Source organism: Crocodylus siamensis, chromosome 5 (assembly GCF_052110815.1).
Source record: "Crocodylus siamensis isolate JL-2025a chromosome 5, ASM5211081v1, whole genome shotgun sequence".
Lineage (NCBI taxonomy): Eukaryota > Metazoa > Chordata > Crocodylia > Crocodylidae > Crocodylus > Crocodylus siamensis.
This window is the reverse complement of record NC_143399.1, coordinates 124063835-124083714: the sequence shown is the minus strand read 5'-3', so window position 1 is coordinate 124083714 and position 19880 is coordinate 124063835. Positions and strand designations below refer to the sequence as shown.

The window sequence follows — 19880 nt, the reverse complement described above, 5'->3', positions numbered from 1 at the left end:
CACGTGGAAGAAAATTGCCATGCTCGAAATTAAATTAGAACACGTAAGTTGAAATTTCTGCAAACATTTTACATCTCTATTATGAACAGTCTGGATAAACTAATTCAAAAGAATCTGACACATAGATACAGATATATGCTATCTGATCCGATCAGTTATGGATGATATTTTAATTAACAATACACCAGCATGTAATATGTTTTACTGTACACATGCAGGTATTTGAGAAGGAAGAAATTTTGAATTCTCTTACTTTTTCACTCTTCCACTTCTGTACACAATGGATGCATCCACACATGCAAGAACATGTGCTTGCAGCAGCTCAAATAGAAGCAGTGCAAATTTGAGCTGGGGCTTTTTGCCTCAGCGCATGTGCTTGGACATGTACTTTGTTGTGGAGCAAATTGTGCCACTTGGGGCAAAATAACCCTGCCTGGCTGCTCCCAGATCTGTAGCCAGCGGAGCTAGAGCCCAGGGCCAGCACCTGTGCTGTCCCCAGCAGTATAAAGAGCTGCCCTGTCCTGGCCCCATCCATACAAAAAGCTGCCCTGGCAAGTATCTCTGGGCTACTCGCTCTCAGGAGCTTGTGGGGGAGAAGCCTCTGGGAGGAATTTGGCCATGCTTCTTCCTGTCCCAGGCTGCTGCTGCTGTGGTTGGTTGCTGCAAGTTTGGTCTCAGGAGCTTCTGGGGAGAAGATGGCCAGGCCCTTTCCTGCCTCTGGCTACTATTAGCTGCTGGCTTGGTCTCAGAGCTTTTGGAGTAAGTTGGCCACACCCCTTCTTGCCTTGGGTGGGTGCAGTTGCTGCCCCCACAGGGGGGGTCCTCTGCTACATGCTGCTACCCCCTTCAGGGTCCGCTGCACTGGACCCAAGCACCTAAGCTTCTGCACCCCCATTCCCGGTCTGCTGCCCAGCTCACTGCCAAGCTGCAGTCAGGGGGACTGCCTGTGGGCCCCTCCCCCACTATCACTGCTGGAACCTAAAGGAACCTTGCCTGCCCCAGATGCCTTGACAGACCACTCCCAACTTCACCTCCACTTCACCAGGAGCACACTAAGTGGTTGAACAGACAGCTCCTAACATTGCTGCTGCTCCCACCATTGTTTCTACTGCTGCTCCCTCTCAGGAGAGAGGGAGACTCCCTGCTGCACCACCTGACACCACACCTGCACTGGATCACTTCCTAATTGACTCACTGCTCCTACCCTCCCCCACAGCTACCTCATTGCATCTGATGCTGATTTGTCTTCCTGTCTACTGCTGTGCTGCTGAGTGGCTCCAGCTGGAGGTCTGAGTGGCTTCTGGACAGATCTTCCACAAACAAAGCCCCTCCACTGCTCCAGCCATTTTTTATACCTACCTCAGCAGCCTTCCCTGTGTGTTTTTTTTTTCCCTTGTGTGGTAAGTCCTGTTGTCCACTCCCCCTGACCTGGTGTTTGTTGTGTGGCTCAGTAAACTAGCTTGAGTTTCCTCAGTCCGTGTGTGTGTGTGTGTGTGTGTGTGTGTGTGTGTGTGTGTTCCCTCTCCCCCTCCCCACATACTCAAAACATAGGCCACCTGGTTCTTTTTTTCCTGTAGAGCTGTGGCTCAGTGAGCTTCAGCCCTCTTCCTCCCTATCCCCTTTCTGCCTCACAACCCCAGTCTGCCCTAGATTCACCAGCCCTGTGGAATATTTTGTTTTTCTTTATTGTCTTCTCTTCTCATGTGAAACAATGATGCCCCCACAGAGCTTCCTCTAACCCCCACTATGGGGGTGGATCCCAGCCAAGCACCCAAGGGGATGCATGCCCCTGCAGCCTCCACCCCGGAGGCAGAGTCCAACCAACCTCCTCCAGGGATGGAGAAGCCCCCAGGTGAGCCCCCAGTTTCATAGATGCCCTCATGCATATGGCAGGGTGCTGTGCCAACCGGTGGGCCTCACAGTGGGCGTTGAGATGCATGAGGCCCCTGCTCAACTGTCTACTCCACCCCCTCCCCCCCAGCCATGAGGTTGTTTAAGATCATGACCCTCAACATCCACAACTTCAGGAAGGGTCTCTGGAGATGCCAGGTGCTCTCCTTCCTTCAGGAGGTGGGGGTACCCCATTGTATTCTTACAGGAGAAACTGATGACTCTAGCCGATGAACCAAATTGGCAGTTGGAGTGCGGGGGCGGGATCTTTTTTAAATCGTCTCTCGGCTACCTCATTTGGGGGGGCCACCCTGTTCTCCCCAGGCCTGCAGCTGGAGGTTCTCCAGGATGTTGAGGTGGTGCCGGGCTGCCTGCTGCACCTCCGGGTCCAGGTGTGGGGGGTGGTCCTGAACCTTCTGAATGTGTACACCTCATGAAGGACCCAGAGTTCACAGATTTCTTCCACCAGGCAGCCACATACATCGGCACCCTCAATCCTTGCGAGTGCCTCGTCCTTGGTGGGGATTTTAATGTTGCCCTAGATGCACGAGACCAGTCAGGCAAAGAGTGGAACCAGGCCGCCATGGGCATCCTCGGGGAGATCCTGATGGACTACTCCCTGGTGGGTGTCTGGTGTGCCTGTCATCACACTGAACCCCCTACCTTCACATATGTGAGGGTGGGGGAGGAGCAGGCATGCCACTCCTGGTTAGACCAGGTTTATATCTCTTTGCTGGACTTTGCCTGGGTCCACTCCTCTGGTATCTGGCCAACTCCTTTCAGCAATCACCACTTTGTCTGGGCCCAGGCCACACTGGGGCCTGGGCATCTGGGGTCGGCCTGCTGGCATTTTAATGCCAGCCTGCTGGAGGATGTGGGCTTCAGGGCACACAGGCTTTGCAGGAGTTCCGACTGGCCTGGCAGGAGCAATGGGCAGCTTTCCCTTTGGCTTGGAGATGGTGGGATGTGGGAAAGGTGCACATCCGGCTTCTTTGCTGCAGCTACACTCAGGGGCACATCTCGCAGAGGGAGGCAGTCTGGGAGCAGCTCAAGTGGGAAGTGCTAGAGCTGGAGAGATGCCTGGCCACCAATCCAACCAACCCGTCTCTCTGCGAAGAGTGTCGGGAGAGGCAGGAAAAACTTCATGCTCTGGACGACCACTGTACCCGTGGTGCATTTGTCTGCTCGCGCATCCAGCTCCTTCAGGAGATGGACTGCAGCTCCCACTTCTTCTATGCCCTGGAGAGGAGGCAGGGGGCCAAGAAGTACATCACCTGCCTTCTGGCAGATGATGGCACCCCCCTCATGGATCCAGGCGAGATGTGCCAGTGCGCACGGACCTTCTATGAAGAGCTCTTCTCCCTGGATCTGACTGATGCCGAGGCCTATCAGGCCCTGTGGAAGGGACTCCTTTCAGGTCAGCGTGGGTGACCAGGACTGGCTGGAAGCTCCTCTCACTCTGGCTGAGTTTTCGTCCGCTTGATGCCTGGCAACAAGGCTCCAAGCATCGATGGGCTGACCTTGGAGTTCTGTCAGTCTTTCTGGGATGTCCTCAGCCTGGACCTTGGTGCGGTCTGGGCCAAATCTGAGGGAAGAGGGGAGCTCCCCTGTCATGCTGGAGAGCTGTGCTGACCCTCCTGCCGAAGAAGGGAGATCCCTGCAACATAAGGAATTGGCATCCCGTGTCCCTCCTCTGCGTGGACTACAAGGTGGTAGTGAAGGCCATCTCACTGTACCTGTGGTCCGTGCTGACAGATGTGATCCATCCCGACCAGATGTACACAGTGCCCAAATGTTCCATCTTCAACAACCTGTACCTGGTTTGGGATCTGGAACTAGCGCACCGGAAGGGTCTATCTTTCACCCTCCTATCCCTGGGCCAGGATAAAGCATTTGACAGAGTGGATCATAGGTACCTCACAGGCATACTGCGGGTCTTTGGCTTTGGGCCCTGATTTGTGCAGGCTCTCTAGGTGCTGTACATCTCTGCAGAATGTTTGTTCAAGCTAAACTGGACCCTGATGGAGCCCATCCCATTCAGGAGAGGGCCCGTTGTTAGGCCAGCTATACACCTTGGCCCTGGAGCCCTTCCTCATTCTCCTATGGAAGTAGGTGGTGGAGTTGATGCTCTGGAAGCCAGCAGTGTAACTGGTCCTGTCAGCGTATGCTGATGATGTACTCCTCATGGTCCAGGACTTAGAGGATCTGGCACAGGTGGAGATCTGCCAGGCACTGTACTTGGCAGCCTCCTTTGCCCAGGTCAACTGGCTCCAGAGCTTTGGCCTGGCGGTAGGTGGCAGGTGGGCTCACTCCCACCCATGTTTTGCGGAATCCATTGGAACATGGGCTCGCTGCTCTACTTGGGGGTCTGTCTGTCCCCCACAAACCCCTCCCCACCAGAGAACTGGCACCAGCTGAAGGTAAGGGTGGTGGAGCAGCTCTGGGCATGGGCAGGGCTCTTGCGATGTCTCTTCCTGCATACGAGAGTGCTGGTGCTGAACCAGCTGGTCCTGTCCATGCTCTGGTATTGCTTGCACACCCTGCCTGTGTGCCCTGAGGTCCTGGCAGGACTCCAGAGATGGGCACTGGAGTTTTTTTTTGGCTGGGACGGCACTGGGTTGCTGCAGAGGTCCCAAGTCTTCCCTTGCGGGAGGACAGCCAAGGCCTCGTTTGCCTGTGTAGCCAGGTCTTGGCATTCCACCTTCAGGCCCTGCAGTGACTGCTGTATGGTGTTGGCAGCCACATGGCATGGGGCCACCTGGGACATGTTTTCCTCCTCCACTTCTGGGGGCTCTGATATGACTGGTAGCTTCTCAGCCTGCGGGGCTTCTCCCTGAAGGACCTGCAAGGGCTGCCAGATTTCTACCAGGATCTCCTCTGGGCCTGGAGGCTGGTCTCTGCCTCCAGGTCCCCTGTAACAGTCACCCAGGGTGCCAACCTACTCATTGAGCCCCTCCTCTGGAACCCTCAGCTGGACGTGCTGATAGCAGAGGTGCCATGGTTGCGACAGAGGTTGATCCTGGCTGGTGTCACTTGTATTGGAGACCTCCTGGACTACAATAGGCAGGAGTGGGTGGAACCCTCTGCACTGGCATGGCACGTGCAACCTACCATCTGGTCCAGGAGGTGAAATCTGCCCAACCTCCTGATGCCCTTGCCTTTATTGACCAGGTCCTGCATGGCAGCAGTCCCCGCCCCTCCATGTCCTCCAGCTTACTGGAATTTGTCGTGGGGTCGGCATCTCACCCAGCTTCATGGCACTCCCCGCTTCACCAACTGAGTTGGCTGGAGGACACCAGATTGGTCTGCTTTTCCACCGTCCATCGCCATCACCTCTACATCCTCGTGTGCTGCACTGTCCATCATGCTGCCCTTGCATCCCGCCCAGACACTAAGTGGTGGGACCTGCTCAACAAAGGCATGGCTGGGGCACCTGAGTGGCTGAGTCTGTACTCCATCCTTATCCCATGAGCCACTGGGGACCTCAGCAGATTGCTCCTCCATGGAGTCATTGCCACAGGTGTGTATGTGGTGAGCTTCATGGTCTCCTGCCCTTTCTGCGGGCAGAGGGAGACCCTGGTGCACATGACCCTGAAGTGCACCAGGCTGCAGCCCCTCCACCTCCAGAGCCTTCTCTTGAGGTTCTGGTTGAATTTCACTCCCCACCTTTTTGTTTTTGGTCACCTCATCCATGGCCCTACCAAGTCCCGAGACCTCCTGGTCAACCTCCTCCTGGCCCTCGCTAAGTGGGCCCTGTATTTGACCAGGAAGGAGGCTCTGGCTGGGAAGGTTCCCTATAGACTCCAGGGCCACTTTTCTCTCACTTGTCTGTGCATATCTCTGGGAAGAGCACCAGTGGGCAGCATCCACTGGCTTCTTGGATGCCTTTGAGGACCAGTGGGTGTGGCCCAGGGGGCTCTGCAGCCTGGCCAGGCCGCGGCCATGGTGACAGAGCCCAGCGTGCCAGGCCCAGCTGGGTCCTGCTGCCCCTGGGGCTGCTCTGCCTCCCTGCCAGGCCCTTCCTATAGCGGCAGGACCCAGCCCAGCACATGGGAACCATGCAGCTCATGCTACCTGGCCTGGCCCAGCGTGTGGGGACCGTGTGGAGCCAAGCTAAGTCTTGCCAGCTGCAGGCTGCTCATGCTGCCCAGCCCAGCGTGTGAAAACTGTGCAGAGCTGAACCGGGTCCTGCCGTACCCGGGCTGCTTGTGTTGCCTGGCCTGGCATGCAGGCACTGCACAGAGCTGAGCCAGGTCTTGTTGGCCCCAGGCTGCTCATGCTGCCTGGCCCACATGGAATGTGTGGAGCTGAGCTGGGTCCTGCTGGCCCCAGGCTGCTCATGCTACCCGGCCTGGCCCAGAGCCTGGGGACTGCACGGAGCTGAGCCAGGTCATGCTGCTCGGCTCAGCCCAGCGCGCAGGCTCTGCATGCTGGGCCAAGTCCTGCCACTAGAAGGAGGGGCCCAGCTGGGTGGCAGGATCCAGCATGGCACGCAGGGACCATGTGCTGCACCGGGTCCTGTCACCAGGGCCAGCTCCCGCCTCTGTCCCCTGTGCCTGCGGCAGGGTGAGGACCTGGCCCAGCCCCATGTGGCTCTCTGGTCTGGCTTTGCACCGGAGTGGGTCACAGGGCTCCAGGAGGTACGGTTCCTGTGCACATGTCCCGGAGCTGTGCAACCCACTCTGGCGCAAAGCCAGGCTAGCAAGTCGCAGGGATTTGGGCCAGGTCCTCACCCCCAGCAGCCCCAGGAACATCAGAGTAAGCTGCTCTTGAGTGCAGTGTCTACATGTGTAGATGCACCCATGTGTAGATGTACTGTCCTCAATAGTAAAGCATCCCTGATAATATTATCTAATACATAGGTTGCATGTGTAGATGGTGATGCTTTACTCAGCAGCTAATTAGTCTACTCTGCAGTAAAGTACATGTGTAGACACAGCCAATAATTGCCCTAAACAAAAGGTTCCCTGCTCTTGTAAAGCACTTATTTGAGCATCTCAAAGCATTTTGTAAATACAAGTTATTTATCTTCACAACTTCTTTCACAGGTAGCATTTATTATTCCCGTTCTATAGGCAAAAAAGTGGTAGCAATAAAAAGTTAATTTAGTTAGAGATAAACCCTAAAGCTTGTTTGTAGAGCTTTCTAACTCTATTCCATCTACATAGATGGTCCAATAAAAGATATCATCTTAAGAAATCCTTGCCTGTCATTAGCAGCTAAGTAAGGATCTTTAAAATATGTAAATTCTACAGTAGATGTATCAGTCTATGGTCACTATTTGTAGCAAACATCATTTCCCCAGACTTCACCCCTTCTGCAAATAGAACATGATTTTTACAAATTTGTTCATAAATTGAAATTACTCAATTCATATGTAATGCCAACCCATTTATATTATACAGGATGTTGTGAAGGGCTTGTGCACAAAATTGATTTGACTCTTCATTATTCTAAAACTGAAATCTAAGGTATTTTGATTCAGTGACCTTATTATCTCTTACTACCAGGATGCCAGTGTGTATCAGAGACAAATTTAAAATTCTGTTACTGCAAACATTCAACTTTTAATTAACACTCACTCCTTCAGTAAACATGCCTCCCTGTTAAGAATGTTATTATGATGCTGGTAGAAAGTGAATGCAAAATGAATGCACTATTTGCTTTCTCAGTTTACATCATGAATTTGACTTCAAGTGAGAATCCACTGTTTTGAATACTCATCTATGATTCAACTGGTCCTCTTTGGTTAAGTGATGCAAAAAGAAGATAAGTAGGTCAGAATGCAAAATATGTCTGATTCTTGTATACAAATGTGAGAAGTATAGAGAACAAACAAGATAAGCTGGAAGTCACAATTCGTGAAAGAGACCATGATATGATTAGTAGCACAGAGACTTGGTAAGACAACTCTTGGTGGAATGTCAATATTGAGGGTTACACTCTGTTTTGAAAGGAAAGGGTTGGGAGAAAAGGTGATGGGTGGTTTTGCCCTGTATGTTATAATACATACACTTGTTGTGTGGTTCAGGAGGAAGAAGGTATAGATCAGAAGTCACGTGGTTGAAGATAAAAGGCTAAAGCTATAGTGAAGAATGTGAAGGTGATGGGACCCTTGGGAGGAAGTGATCACGATATGAAAGAATTTATAATCCTAACAGTGGGAAAGCATGAGGTCATCAAAAGTAAGGCACTGTATTTCAAAACGGCAGATTGCAAAGAAATAAAGGAGTTAATAGGCATGATATCATGGGAAGAAATACTGAAAGATAAAGGCAGCCAGGAGGGTATTAAAAGCCCAATACTGTTCTGATATGATGGAAACACAAGAAGAATGACTAGAGACCAAGGAATGCACAAAGAAGCTTCTAGGATGCAACTAATGCAAAAGGAAGGGATACAGGAAATGGAAAAAGGTCAACAAGGAAGCTTACCAGAAAACAGCAAAAACCTGAAGGGACAAAATTAGGACAGAACGTGAAAAAATAAGCTTAATGTGGTAAAGGCAGTTAAAGACAACAAGAAGAGATTCTATACATATGTTGGCCAGAAAAAAACAGACCAAAGAAGTTGTGGATCCACTATTAAATATCTAGAAAGAACTTGCAACAGAAGATGTAAAGAAGGCAGAGATGCTCAAAAAGTACTTTGCCTCAGTCTTTACAAAAAAATTAGGCTGAAACGGATTATTTCCATAAGGAGGGGAACAAGCTGAGGGATTAGATACCAAAAGAAACAGAGAGCAGCAGGGCCTGATGAACTTCATCCCCAACTACTGAGAGAACTGATAGAGGAGATCTTGGAGTCCTTGACAATAATATCTATGTCATGGGTAATGGGAGAAACACCAGAGGACTGGAAAATGGCCAACGTGGTGTCTCTCCTTAAAAAAAGGCAAAAAGGAGGACTCAGGGAACTACAGACTGATTAACCTCACCTCAATACCCTGGAAATTACTGGGGCATATCATAAGAGAGTATATCTACAAGCATATAGAGAAGAGAAGGCTGATCTTGAACAGCCAGCATGGATTGACTATAAATAAATCATGCCAAACCAATCTAATCTCCTTCAAAAAAATAACAGGCTGGATCGATGAAGGCAATGCTGTAGATATACTGTATTCAGCAAGGCTTTTGACAAAGTACCACATGATTTTCTCATAAACAAATTAGAAAAATGTGGGCTAGACAAACTACCATAAGGTGGATGGACAATTGGCTCAGTAGCTGAAGCAAGGGGTAATTATAAATGTAGACATATCAGAATGGCAGGGAATTTTGACCAAAGTCCCACAGGGGTCTGTCCTGGGTCCAGTGCTGTTCAATGCACTTATTAATGTGGTGGGCATGCCAGTAGCAGTCCAGCTCACTGGCTCAAAAGGGCTTAGAGCCATTGGTGAGACATTCCTACCAGTCAGGTGGTCATGGAGGAGAGGCTTCCCTGTCCTTGCTTGGGGTGAGGCAAAGAGCCTGAACCTGACTGAGGGCTATACTTCCCCTCACCCTGATTGGTCCTCTTGCAAGCCAGGGGCTGGAGTCTCTGAAGGGTATAAAAGAACAGCATGCCTGGCCCACACACAGACACAGTGCATTGAGGGATGAAGAAGAGAGTGTGACTAAGAGGAGCTAGGGAGAGCTGCCCTGCAGGGCAGAGCAGTAGCCCTGAAGAGTCTGAAGACCTCATCACCAGATGGGAGCAGCGAGTGGTGCAGCCCACAGCCACACTGCTGAGAAGTGCGATGGTGGTACACAGTTTGGTCCATGGAGTCAGACCCTGGGAGCTGTATGAGGCAGCTTGGGTTTGCACCCTGGCATGCAGCTAGAGGCATGGTGCTCAAGCGGTGCATGGAGCGGGGACCCTGGGAGTCGCATGAGATGGCTCAGGTCCACAACCCCTGGCATGAGGCCAGGGGCTCAGTGCAGGCAGTGCTGCATGGAGGGTCCAAGAAGGACAAGGACCCTGGGAGCTGCATAAGGCAGCTGAGGTCCCCAGTCCCTGGTAAGTGGCCAGGATCTCAGTGCACTTGGTGTGGTCCAAGTGGGACTGAGGCCCTGGAGCCATTGGTGATGCACAGGAAGTGCACATGGGTGCATGTGCACCCCCTGAGCATGGCGGTGCACCTCCTGTGAAAAGGCACTGCTGACACTGATGGTGGCACCTGCAGGCAATCACTGCTCACCATCCTCTCCATTGGTAATCTGCGATCACCGCTGGCCACTGCTGACTCTGCCAGTGGCATCTGTGAGTGGTCACTGACCGCTGGGCGGCACTTGCCACCCCCTCCACCACCAGCAGTGCTGCGGCCACCTTTGAGAGCTCTCTGCTTGCCACCGCCACACTCTCACCACTAATGGCACTGCTGCCACCTGCAGAAGCTCACCGTGCCCCCCCCCCCCAGCCTCTGGGGGCACCCAGTATTCATGCCTGGAGCCATATGAGGTGGCTCAGATCTCCAACCCCTGGCACAAAGCCAGGAAGACTTGGTCTAGGTGATGCTGCACGGGGGGTCCAGGAGCAAACCCAGGCCCTGGGAGCTCCATGGGGCGACTGGGGACACCCCCCACCACCACCACTGGCATGAGGCCAGGCATCTAAAGCCTTGGACAGAGGGTCTGGTTTGAAACTGGGACCCCAGAGCCCTGCAGGGTAGCTTGGGTCCCCAGTGCCAAGCAGATGAGTAAAGCCCTTGGTGCACAGGGCCATCGGTGGCTTTCAGGCCCAGAGGGAGCCAGAGACAGCTGAAGCCTCAGCAGGAGAGGTGGCAACTTACTGGGAGAGAGACAAGGACCCTCCATCCAGCTCTCTGGAATTGTGAGTTCGCAGGGAAGGGGAGTCCCACAGGGAAGGGGAAATCCATCTGGGTCAGGAAAGCCAACCACTGAAGGGGAAGCCCAGAAGGACAAGTCTCCCCAAGTTTTAAATTTTATTTTGCACTAAAGGGTATTTTGTCTGGGCTGGGGGGAGCTGATGCTGAGGGGCACTGAGGGAGCCAGTGCTCCAGAAATAGCCTGAGCTTGGGGTTCTTAGAAGAGTATATTATTTTCAAGGGTGTTGCGCCTTTTATTTTGTTACTGTGTGGGTATTGTGTGGTTTATATTTCATGTTTTATAAGTGTAAGTTGATAAAGTCTAAAATTATTGAGTTATATTAAAATCTTTAATCTGATATTATGAGGTTAAGTATTTGATAAAGTGTGTGTGTGTATTTATTTGTAGCTATATATGTAGTATCTAAATAGATTTAAATATTGATAGTCTGAAGTTATAAAACAGTTGTCTGGGGGGCGGGGGCTAGTGCTTCCCTCTGTGGCAACAGCGGCCCTGCGCCCCCAGGTAGCACCCGCCTCCAGGCACCCAGCTTAGGCAGTCCCAGGGGACACAGTAGCTGTGGAGGGAAGCACTGGGCCCCCATGCAACTCAGGCAGGCTGGGGGCGGGGGGGGCGGAGGTCAGGCTCTCTGCTTTTTTTTTTTCCCCCCCCTTCTGTGGAGCCTGCCTTCCTGGACTGCTGCCAGGCTGTCTGCACTGTCTGTCTGCATAGCCCCTGAGCCACTTGGAGTCTAGTGCTTCCCTCTGTGGCTTTAGGGTACGAAATTAAAACTCCTCAGAGGTGTTTTACTTTACAATACCCCAAAATCATTTAAGGCATATTACATTGCCGAATGTGCTACAGCAGCTGAATTAATGTGCAATATGCTGCTGAATGTGGAAACAATGATGCCTTTAAAGTTGTGCAAAAGACATTTAACCCTCTTTAAACCCACTAAAAAGTGTCACCTAGAAACAGCTTACCTGTGCACTACTGTGGAGTAAAAATCTCTGCAGCAGGACAATACTTGCATTTACAAGTACTGTGCTGGTGCAGAGTAAATTAGTTTACTTCAGCCTAATAGAGGTGCATGTGTAGATGGGTAACTTTTACTGCACAGCTAATTAGTCTACTATGCGGTAAATATCTTGTATGGACACGCCTCTATGAATTAGAAAGATCCCAGTTTGATTTGCACTTGAAACTAAACACAGTAAAGTCAGTCAATAGCCGAAGGATTTCTTTAACCAATGTAGTCCAATTGGAATTTGGGTCAATTAATAAATTAAACAAGTTCTTGATTCCATTTAATTTGCTCATGCACACCATACTTGTGATAAGATACAGTCCCTGTGTCTCCTAAATTATAGAATCTTGAGACGCATTTCCCAACAGCATGACTACCAATATAATGGTTGCATTGTACTAAGAGATGTCATGTGGAAATCTCATTGTCCTGTGAGAAGCCACTCTTTCAAACTTTCAAGACCAATGTATAATTATCTCTTCCAGAGCTTTCTCTCACACTTCATTTGGAATTGAAATTCCACTGGTATCACAGTAGAAAACATTTACATACTTTCAAAAACACCAGTGATATCTAGCAGTACTGAAGGGGGATGTATACTCCTGCAGCCACATTAAGACTTTTCTGAGCTACCTTGTGTTAGACTTGCAGTGCCATAGCAACAAAGCTTGGTGCCCAGGCAGCCCACGCTTGGTCCAGGCACAGATCTGGGGGGCACATGCCCCCCCATGCTTGCCCAGGAGCCCCTGCATGCTGTGGCACGAGCCACCTTTTCCCCCATCCCTGTGCCCCCCACCCTCCCAAACAAGCCTCTTGCAGCTTTGTCCTGCACCCTGCTTTGGCAGGGCAGTGCCTGCTGGTGCCCCTTCACTTTGGTGCCTGGGGCAGTCACCCCACTTGCCCCCCAACTTGCTATGGTACTGCAGACTTGTATGTATTGAGCCAGGTTCCTGGTTGGTGTAAATAGGTGTAGCTGAAGTTCTCGCCCTCATGATCTGAAAAAATTAGTAGAAAAATTTCTGGAGGGCGGAAGGGATTGCTCACTGCCTGGCAGCACCTGCTGAGCCAGGGCTTTCTTTTTAACAAGTGCCAGGAGTTGAGGCAGCCATTGCCAGGCTGGAAGAGGAGCGGGGGATGGGCCTGGCCTGGCTGATTTGGAGATTCAGCAGAAGCCGAATCTCTGGATCAGATTTGGCCGAATTAAATCAGAATAGTGATTCGAATCACCAAATTGAATCACTGTCCCCCAAATTGGCCAAATCTGAATCCAAAGTGAATACTAGCCACTTCACACAGGCCTACAGGCCACCACCCCAGCTAGACAGCTCTGAGGTAGACCATTCTTAGTCTTTCTCTCTCTGTCTCTCTTGATCCCTATTTTGTACGAATATTATTCATGCCTCTGTGCAATGAGATTTGGAAAGTAATTGAATCACTTGATCCTATCCCAAAGATGAATGAGGACTTGAAAAAAGAACCACCACTTCAGAAGAACCCCAGAAGAGTCAGGCCACCAGGGGTGGAAGTACCACATACCTAAGAAACCAACTAGGATTTGGCTTACACTAGCAGACAATACTAGAAACATATATACAGGCAGTCCTCGGACTGATACAATTGGTTCCTGAGAACCACATCTAAAGTTGAAACGTTGCAACTCGAAACCAATTTTTTCATAAGAAACAATGTTATAAATAGGGGATTGGTTCCTGAACCAAGGCCCGATACTCTATTTTCACCAAAAATACTCCAGAATTTTGTACTTGATCAATTATAGATGAGTAATATAGCTACATTAATGTATTTATATTGTAAATAGCAAGCATATTGATTTGGAAGGACTTCTTTGAGGTGACCTTGCTGGACTTTTTGAAAGGCTCTTGGTTGGACTACTTGAAGGATTCTTGGCTGGAGTCTTCTCAGGAGCCTTGGCTGCAGGTTTTTCTGGATCCTTGTCTGCTTTCTCAAAGAAAGTGTTCAAGGAAGTTTGGAAATATGATCTCCAGGGAAACGAGTGACACAGTGAACTCATTCAGTGGCGTGGCATTGCATTGGATTAAGCATTGTAAAGTCAAAACTGACATAATAAAGTTGAAACAAGGTGTCAATTTATAAACGTAAGTGCAAAACATTGTAACTCAAAATGTTGTAAGTTGAGGACTGCCTGTATATATTATTTAGGTTTTTATTTAAGTCCTCAGAATTTACCAAGTAATTAGGATTCTTTAAAAATGTATCTTACAGGCTAGAGAATTTTTTCCTCTCCTTTTAATGGGAAAAAAATCAGTGCATAATTAGTGGATTCCTTAATCATAATAGTGTGATCAAATTACAAATGTAACAGCTGCATGCTCCAATTACAAATGTAACGGTGCCTTAGAACTTTGCAAAAAGGGTGGCAAGAAGCTTGCAGAGGGTGCAGTAGCTTTTCCAGGCAGGAGAGTATGCTGTGCACCATGCATACTTTTTATTGGACCGTATGAACTGAGATCAGAAACCCTCTGCAAATTGAGGGCTCTGATGAGCTGTTGGTGCACCATAAAAAGAAAAGCAGAGAGCAGGAAAAGAGAAGAGGAGGGTCTGACTCCAGCCTGGAGAGAGAGAGCAGAGAGACAGCCTCTGGCCGGGGGAAAGGGAGCTGAGACTTTCTCAGGAAGCAGACACCAGGACAGGGGAGAGCCTGTGTTTCCCCTTGAGGAGCTGAGTCACCACTGGGTGTGGATCTATACAACTTCAGGACACTGGTGTCCAGGAGAAGTGGAGACGGGGTTGGTCAGTAAAGCAAGTAGAGTGGCTGGGAGGTGGGAGAAGCTGCCAGGTCAGAGACCTGTGGTGGGAAGCCCCTGTTTGAGCTCAGGGCTGCAGGAACCACAAACTTCATAGAGAAATCCCCTATCTGTGGATGGAAGTGTTGGGAGGGGAGGCAATCCAAAGAGGGAGCAGGCTGAAAGGACACAGCCTGTAGAGGGGTGTGAGAGGACACCTAATTCCATAGTGTTTGCAGAAGCTGCATTTCAGAAGGAATAAAAGAGAGCCTATTGCCTGCAACAGTTGACTGGAGGTTCATCTCATAGAGGCCAGGAAGGACCAAGGGAGTTCAGGGTGCCTGGAGCAACAGGAGCCTTGCCTCCACCACCTAGAGGCGGATTGTAGCTATAGTTGTATTGCCATTTACTGTATGGGGAGTGGATTTTGACAAGAAGGGAAACTGTTTTAAAGGGTTATAACCATGGATCTGGGTTTTCTGTTTCCCATGGAAGAAGAGAAAGCCACAGATGTCCCATTTTTATCAGAGAAAAAGTGGATTTTACCTTTTAGCAGAGAAACCCGTGAATTTCCTGGTTTTGCAAAGAGCTCTGCAGGCTGGCAGAGCTCCAGCCTGCGAGAGCTAATTGCAGAAGGGTAGGGAAACCCCCAGCCCTGTCTGGAGGGGGAAGGGGGGAGCCTGATGCTCGCAGTCACCCAAAGCTTGGATCAGGTTCACTGTACATTCTTTGAACCTGAAAGGGAAGTGGGGCTTGCGGGTTGTAGAGCAGGCTTGCAGGGGAAGCTGGCTGGGGGCTGAGCCAGATCAAGAATGGGGGTAGGCGGGAGTGTCTCTGTGCCCACTCCCAGGAGGAGGGCTGGGGGGTGAGGGAAGCAGTGCCCCCCTGTGGGCCACACATGTGCTGCCCAGCTGGATGGGGTGGAGGGAAAATTTTATGCAGCAGCTGCCGCAGCCCCACAACACCACCGCCATTGCCATTGCCTTGCTCCATGCTGCTTTGTCATTAGGGCCCCTCTGCAGACCACACATGCCACCTGGCTGGCTGGATGGATGTGGGGTGAGGCTCACATGCTGCAGCTGCCACAGCCCTGTGCTGCCACCCTGCACTGCTTTGCCACAGCCAGTCACACATACGGTTCTGTGCACAAGTGGAGGCACATGTGCGGCCCACAGAGGGGCACCGATGTGGCGGGGCTCGCATGCAGCAGCCATCACCACCGTTGCTCTGTGGCACTGCTGCCACACCACTGCTGCTGCACCACTTGCCCACAGAGCTGCATGTTCAACTGGCCGCAGCAAAGCAACATGGGTTGCAGCAGTGGCGGTGGTGTGGGGCAGTGGCAACTGCTGCGTGTGAACCCTCCCCCTGCATCTGGCTGGATGGTGTGTGTGTGGCTCGCAGAGGGGCACTGCTGCTCCCGTCCCCCTGGCCCTGCTTCTGAGAGTGGGCACAGAGACACACTGCCCCCACCCCCGTTCTTGATCTGCCTCGTCCCAGGCCCTTCCCTTTCCCCTGCCCCTTCTCCCCACACACACTTACCTGCTAGGGGGAGTGTGTGTCTATCTGTGCCTGTGTCTGCACCTGCATGCGTGTCTGCACCTGCATGCGTGTCTGTGCCTGCATGCATGTGTCTGTGCCTGTATGTTGGCGCCTGCATGTCTGTCTGTGCCTGCATGAGCATGTGTGCCTGCATGTCTGTGTCTGTGCCTGCGTGTTGGTGTCTGTGCCTGCATGTGTGTGTGTGTGGGGGGGGAGCTGTTGTGGGGGAGAGTGAGGTGCACCACTAGGGCTGGGTGGGCTGTGGGGGGGCCTTTAATTTTAACCATGGATTTGGGGGGTTTTATCAGAGAATTTGCAATTTTTTTATCCAGGAAAACCAAGATCCCTGGTTATAACCAGGTGAATGCAATTACTGAAGTTGTTTGACATAAGTGAGGCCACCCCATGTATTGGAATTATTCACCTAATGTTGCAGTTGTAAATTTTATTCAAATGTTGGTTTTATTATTAACTATTGTTATTATATATATTTTTCTGCTGCTGCTTAATCATTTCTTTGTTGTATATAGTTGTACATAATAAAGAAACCAATGCATTCATTGAGTTCGGAGTAAATTCCTGGGCAGTGAGGGTAAGGCACACACCTCTACATGGGACACTTCAGTCAGCAGATCTGCCTGAGGGGGTTCCCAGGGCTACTGGCACCCTGAGGATCCAAAATCCAGCACATCACCCAGCCTAGTGCTCTGGCATGTGTTACACAAATCCACAAAGACCAGACAAGATGCTACCTTGGTAAACAAGAAGATACAATTGGAGTGGTGTGGGGGAGATATAGCAGTAGTTAATATTGAAAAGCATGGAATTAAAAATGGAATTGCTTTAGAATTCCATGATTTTGAATAAAAAAGGAAAGAGATTTCTAATGGGATGGACGAACTAGAATCTGCTGGTAGGTGAAGTTGAGTGGGACTACGTAGAGACAGCTCCTTGCAGAATTAAGCACTGTGAATTTTTACTGAGAGCACTTTGCCCAATTGTAATGCAATGTCCTTAGGCTTTACCCACATACAAATCTAAGGCACTGTCATTGTTACATTCTTCTATGCACAAAAAATGGTTACTTTCTGATTGAAAGGTTTCATTTTGGATTAAGAAAACAAGATAAAAGAGGAACAAAAGTAATGTCTCCATTTGGTGTATTCCCAACCTTTGTAACTGTCTGCACTGAACTGATCACAAAATGGCTGGCTTTTTCAGCAGAATAAGGAGCTTTCACAGATAAGAAGATACAATAATACATACTACTGGAACACTACAGTATACAGATAAACTACACTCATTTATCTCTGTTGATGTATCTTAATTTATATTTTATTGTAGATTCTTTCACAGGACTGATAAACATAATGACTGATATTATCTGGCGCTTCACTGGTGATTTCATGGCCCCTGATTTTGTTTGCCGAGTCATTCGCTATTTGCAGGTACAGAAACTATTCAATATCTAATACACCTACACACCAAAACACAGATAGCTCACAGTTTTGTAACCTCATGTGTGGTAATAGCAGTTCCTCATTAAATTGCTATTTAGGACAAAAACACTCCATTTAAGAGCGATTTATATTCAGGAAATATTTTCAAAGGCAAAAAAATTGCAATAAGCCTGCTAATTCACATTAATGTTCACTGAGAATTAGGTATCTAACATTTGTGTTTTTGAAAAATCCTTTTATGCCTTTTTCGTCTTCCAAAAAATTGGTTGTGTCTTCTTTCTAAACATAGAAGGCCAGAATTTGATTTCACAATACGTGGGGTAAAGTGAATGTAACCTCACAGAACTCATTTAGTTACTTCACGTTCATATTATTATAATTGGGAGCTAAATTTGGTCTTGCTATTTGAAAATAATGAGTCATGATTCAAAATACTTGTGAATGTGTGCAACAGACTCAAAATAATAATACTTTTATGCAGTACTTGATTTACTCTTGAGATTTGATATTGAAGGCATTTCATAAAACTGCTGTTTTAAACCTTGGATGCCTATTTCATAGTTAAAGGGCCAAGTCAATCACAACCAACTCTGAAACAGCCAAGCTCCCTACATGCTATAGGGTAGGGAAAATTGTAACTGAGCTATGAGGATACACAATCTCATTTGGTACTGTTTTCAGATTCATTTAACTAAAGGCAATGAATACCATGGAAAGGTATATCATAGCATGATATACCAAATGAAATCTTTGGCTGTCTTAGGAAAAGATTCTACCTCGGTTACATTCAGTAGTACCTTATTGAGAAAGTAGACCCACTGATTGATTTCAGTGTAGCTACTCATGGAATAAGGTACAATATGAACAGTAGCAAACTCTTGTCATAAGTATTGGTAAGCAAATAGGTTTTCAAATGTCACATATTGAGACTATCATGGTTTAAAGCGCTTTCTAAAAAAATGCTATTTTCTCTTATTTCTTCAGGTTGTCCTTCTCTATGCTTCTACGTATGTCCTGGTATCACTTAGCATAGACCGATACCATGCCATAGTTTATCCAATGAAGTTCTTGCAAGGAGGTAGGAGAATTTTTGTACCTCTCTGTTGTTAGAAATGATGTTGTTTTAACAGCTTTATTTCACTAAACAATTTTTTAGTGACAGGAGCAGTCTTGTTGCCATTGATCCTTTAATAATGTTAATTAATGTTATTAAAGTGGGGAAATGAAGTCCAATCATAAGCACTGGGTGCACTGGGTATGTCACTGCATTAAATTATTTGGGTAAAAGAGTTGGAAAATTTAACTATTTTTTAAGTGACCATTCAAAGTGGTGATGATAAAGCTTTTTAAGTTCACTTATTATATTAATATCAGTATGATAAAGTGTGTTGGCTGCTTTACAATGCAAACAGAAAGGTGCAATTCCTTCTTGAAGGCGCTTATAGCTTAATGCCAACCATGATGTACTGGGGTTGGTAAATCCAGAGATGATGTTTGAGGAGAACAAGAATTACCCCAGTTGTTGCTGTCAAGAAAATATACTCTAGTAAAACATAAATTATTACCCACATTACAGGAACAATGAAACTCTACAGCCTGTCTCAGTTTAATAGCCCCCTTTTGGCCTTAACATCCTTTAATCAATCAGAACAAGTAGCTCCGTACTTAAGGCATGTGGATCAGTATGTGTAGTGTTTGGTAACATTTCCCATAAGTAGGCCAACTTTTCCAGAACTGAGTGACTAAAATGAAACTTTTCCTTTCAAAAATGCCAGGCAGTTCCCACTGATGTCAGAGTATGCTCACAAGACACTCAAAATTCTGACCGTGGATTTAGGTGCCTAATATGAAGCAGATTAATTTTGCCACTGTAGGTTCTTCATGTGTAAAATAAGAAAAATAGTTCTTATTCCATTACCTCTGGGGAAGAGGCGTTTAACAGTGAGGAACCAATTTAATTAATCTTTTTAAGGCACTTTGAAGACATGAAAAGCTCTAGCAGTGCTTCATAGTAGTATAGAAAATTTTGTTAAGGTTAACGAATTAATCCCATATCATAAATTTCCTTGCACAAGGAGGGAGGAGTATTTTGTGTCATACAAATGAACCTCTGACAGGCTCAATCAAATTATCTCTTCTTTTGGTGTAATATCTCAAATGCCATGAGGCCCATGTTTTTCATGCTGCCTTGCTAAGGTATCTGGTAAAGACAAAACAAACAAACAAAAAACCTAAAAGAGAGAAGAAAATAAAAATGAAAGATTTATTAGAAACCAGTTGCTACCCCCTGACTTGTTTGGCAATGTCAGGAGCCAGGTTTAACTTGGACTAATTCCTTAGATCTCTGTCAAGTAGCAAACTCTAATGATCTTTTTTAAAAAGAGAA

General features: G+C 48.4%; 1 protein-coding gene across 4 annotated transcripts in view; it reads left to right on the top strand.

The window, feature by feature from the left end:
- The window catches only part of NPSR1 (neuropeptide S receptor 1), a 168503-nt gene that overhangs the window by 108180 nt on the left and 40443 nt on the right, over positions 1 to 19880 (top strand). For all 4 annotated transcript variants that reach the window (XM_090050175.1, XM_090050174.1, XM_090050171.1 and 1 more), the window contains exons 3-4: positions 17379 to 17482; positions 18479 to 18572. In XM_090050175.1, the coding sequence (XP_089906301.1) occupies positions 17379 to 17482; positions 18479 to 18572 (198 nt within the window). The remainder of the gene's footprint in view (positions 1 to 17378; positions 17483 to 18478; positions 18573 to 19880) is intronic.